This window comes from Myotis davidii, unplaced genomic scaffold (assembly GCF_000327345.1).
Source record: "Myotis davidii unplaced genomic scaffold, ASM32734v1 scaffold725, whole genome shotgun sequence".
Lineage (NCBI taxonomy): Eukaryota > Metazoa > Chordata > Mammalia > Chiroptera > Vespertilionidae > Myotis > Myotis davidii.
This window is the reverse complement of record NW_006296500.1, coordinates 1,010,859-1,012,769: the sequence shown is the minus strand read 5'-3', so window position 1 is coordinate 1,012,769 and position 1,911 is coordinate 1,010,859. Positions and strand designations below refer to the sequence as shown.

General features: G+C 64.5%; 1 protein-coding gene and 1 long non-coding RNA gene across 2 annotated transcripts in view; one reads left to right on the top strand and one right to left on the bottom strand.

Moving 5' to 3' along the window:
* Positions 1–4: 4 nt before the first annotated feature.
* On the bottom strand, positions 5–526 carry LOC107184383 (stabilin-1-like; the record flags this gene model as incomplete). The annotated part of the gene is made up of 2 exons (XM_015569175.1): positions 297–526; positions 5–110 (listed from the first exon to the last, which is right to left on the bottom strand). Coding segments are annotated over exons 1-2 (285 nt in total), but the record flags the coding sequence as incomplete, so codon positions are not given.
* A 982-nt stretch (positions 527–1,508) lies between these two features.
* LOC107184388 overlaps positions 1,509–1,911 on the top strand; it is an 18,465-nt gene continuing 18,062 nt past the window's right edge. Inside the window, exon 1 of the long non-coding RNA XR_001515216.1 lies at positions 1,509–1,595. This is a non-coding gene — a long non-coding RNA (uncharacterized LOC107184388). The remainder of the gene's footprint in view (positions 1,596–1,911) is intronic.

The window sequence follows — 1,911 nt, the reverse complement described above, 5'->3', positions numbered from 1 at the left end:
TTCTCAGTCCCAGGGTCCTGGTCACACTGGCGCTGGCCTTCTGCACCTCGAGGAGCAGGTGTCCGTAGCAGGAGCGCCCATCCCCCACCTGGTCCTCCGTGCACACACAGCTGGGGGGCAGAAAACCGATCAGGGCAGGAGGTGGGTCCGGTCCCCACCTCCTGGCCCACCCCCACCTGTCCCCACAGGGCCCTGAGCTGAGGGTGCACACCTCCCCTCACCCAGCCCACCCTCTCTGCCCTGCCCGGGTGCCCACCCCTAGGCCCCTGTGCCCACCCCGAGGCCCCTGTGCCCACCTGGTCTTTCCACCAGGGGTCACCTGGCAGGTAGCTGACCGGTCACAGGAGAAGGAGGAACAGTAGGCAAAGCAGCCTGCAGAGGCGTTGCCGTTGATGCTGACCAGGCCTGGCTTACACGTGCAGGAGGCCTGGGCAGGGCCAGAGGGTGACATCAGGTCCGTGAGGACTGCTGGCATCTGCCACACCCACCGAGCTCTGCTCGGTCCCCAAAACCGCCCTCCGAGAAGAGGGTGTCGTTCTCTCCCCATTTCACAAATGGGGCAGCTGAGGCTCCCAGAGGCCTTCGACTTGCCCAGGGTCCCACGGCCAGTGTGCTGGGTGGATGGAGGGGCTCACCTTGCCGGGCCCCTCGTACAGACATAAGGTAGAGTTGCTGGGGCAGCCACCATTGCTGGTGCTGCATGGGTCCTGGGGCAGACACACTGTCCCGTCGCCATAGTAGTTCTCAGGGCAGCGGCACTGTGCCTGCCCGGTGGGGCTCACTGAGCACTGGGCCACCGGGGAACAGGGCGATGGCCGGCAGGGGTCAGGGGCTGCAGGGCAGGGAGAAAGCCCAAGTGAGCTGAGCTCCCAAGAGCCTATCTCCTCCACAGCTTCCACCGAGATGGCTCAAAGAGGGGGTGAGCAGGCTGACCCAGACTCTGGGGACAAGCCCCCTTCACCTCCCTCAGGGACAGCTCTTCCTCCCTATAAATGGCCAGATGGCACGTGCTGGTTTAAAAGGACATCCTCCCAGTGCCTGCTCACCCTGCCCCCGGTCACAGTCTTACCTTGGCATTCGCTGCCCTGCTGGGTATAGGGAGGCAGGCACCTGCAGGCCGGGGCCTCTGCAGAGCACTGGGAGTTGCGGGGACAGTGCAGAGCCTGGCACGCGGGCAGCTCTGCGTGGAAAGGGGAGAGTATTGCAGTGGCCGAAACCCCAGGTTGGAAAGGAACACGGGAGCAGAGGTGCTCTGCCCAAATTGCTGTGTGACTCTGGCCAGCGCCCTGCCCTCTCTGAGCCTCAGACGAGACCTCCCTCTCCCCCTGACCAGCTGTGTGCCTCTCCTACTTAGAAAGAAATCGGGGTGCAGAAAGACTTCTTGCTGAGGTTCAGGCTTCATCTGTCACCCAGTCGGCCCCTCCTGGTCTGGCCACCAAGACCCGCTGCCCAGGAGGTCCCCGCAGCACTGCTCACCTTGGTCACAGTGGGGTCCCGTGTATCCAGCAAAGCACAGGCAGCTCCCATCCCCGAGTGGCCCATGTCTGCACACGCCATGCACACAGCTGCACACTGGGAAGAACACCCAGGGACAGGTGGGACCCTAGCCTCACCCAGGGACACACGGGACATCAAGCCCCTGCCCCCTGCATTTCCAGAATTCAGCTCCAACAGGCACAACTTCGAGTGCAGAGCTGTGTGGCAGGGCTACGGGGTGGCAGGAGCCCAGGGAGGCCCCTGGCCCAGGCTGGAGGCTCACAGGGGCTTCGGAAGGCCCTCCAGGAGGCCCCCAAGAACCTGTGCAAGGGCTGGAGGTGTGATGAACCAGTTTGTGTCCCTAGAGGGGAAGCGAAAGGCGGGGGGTGGGGGGGCTGGGAGAGAGGCTGGGGGGGGTGGGTGGGGGTGGGGGTC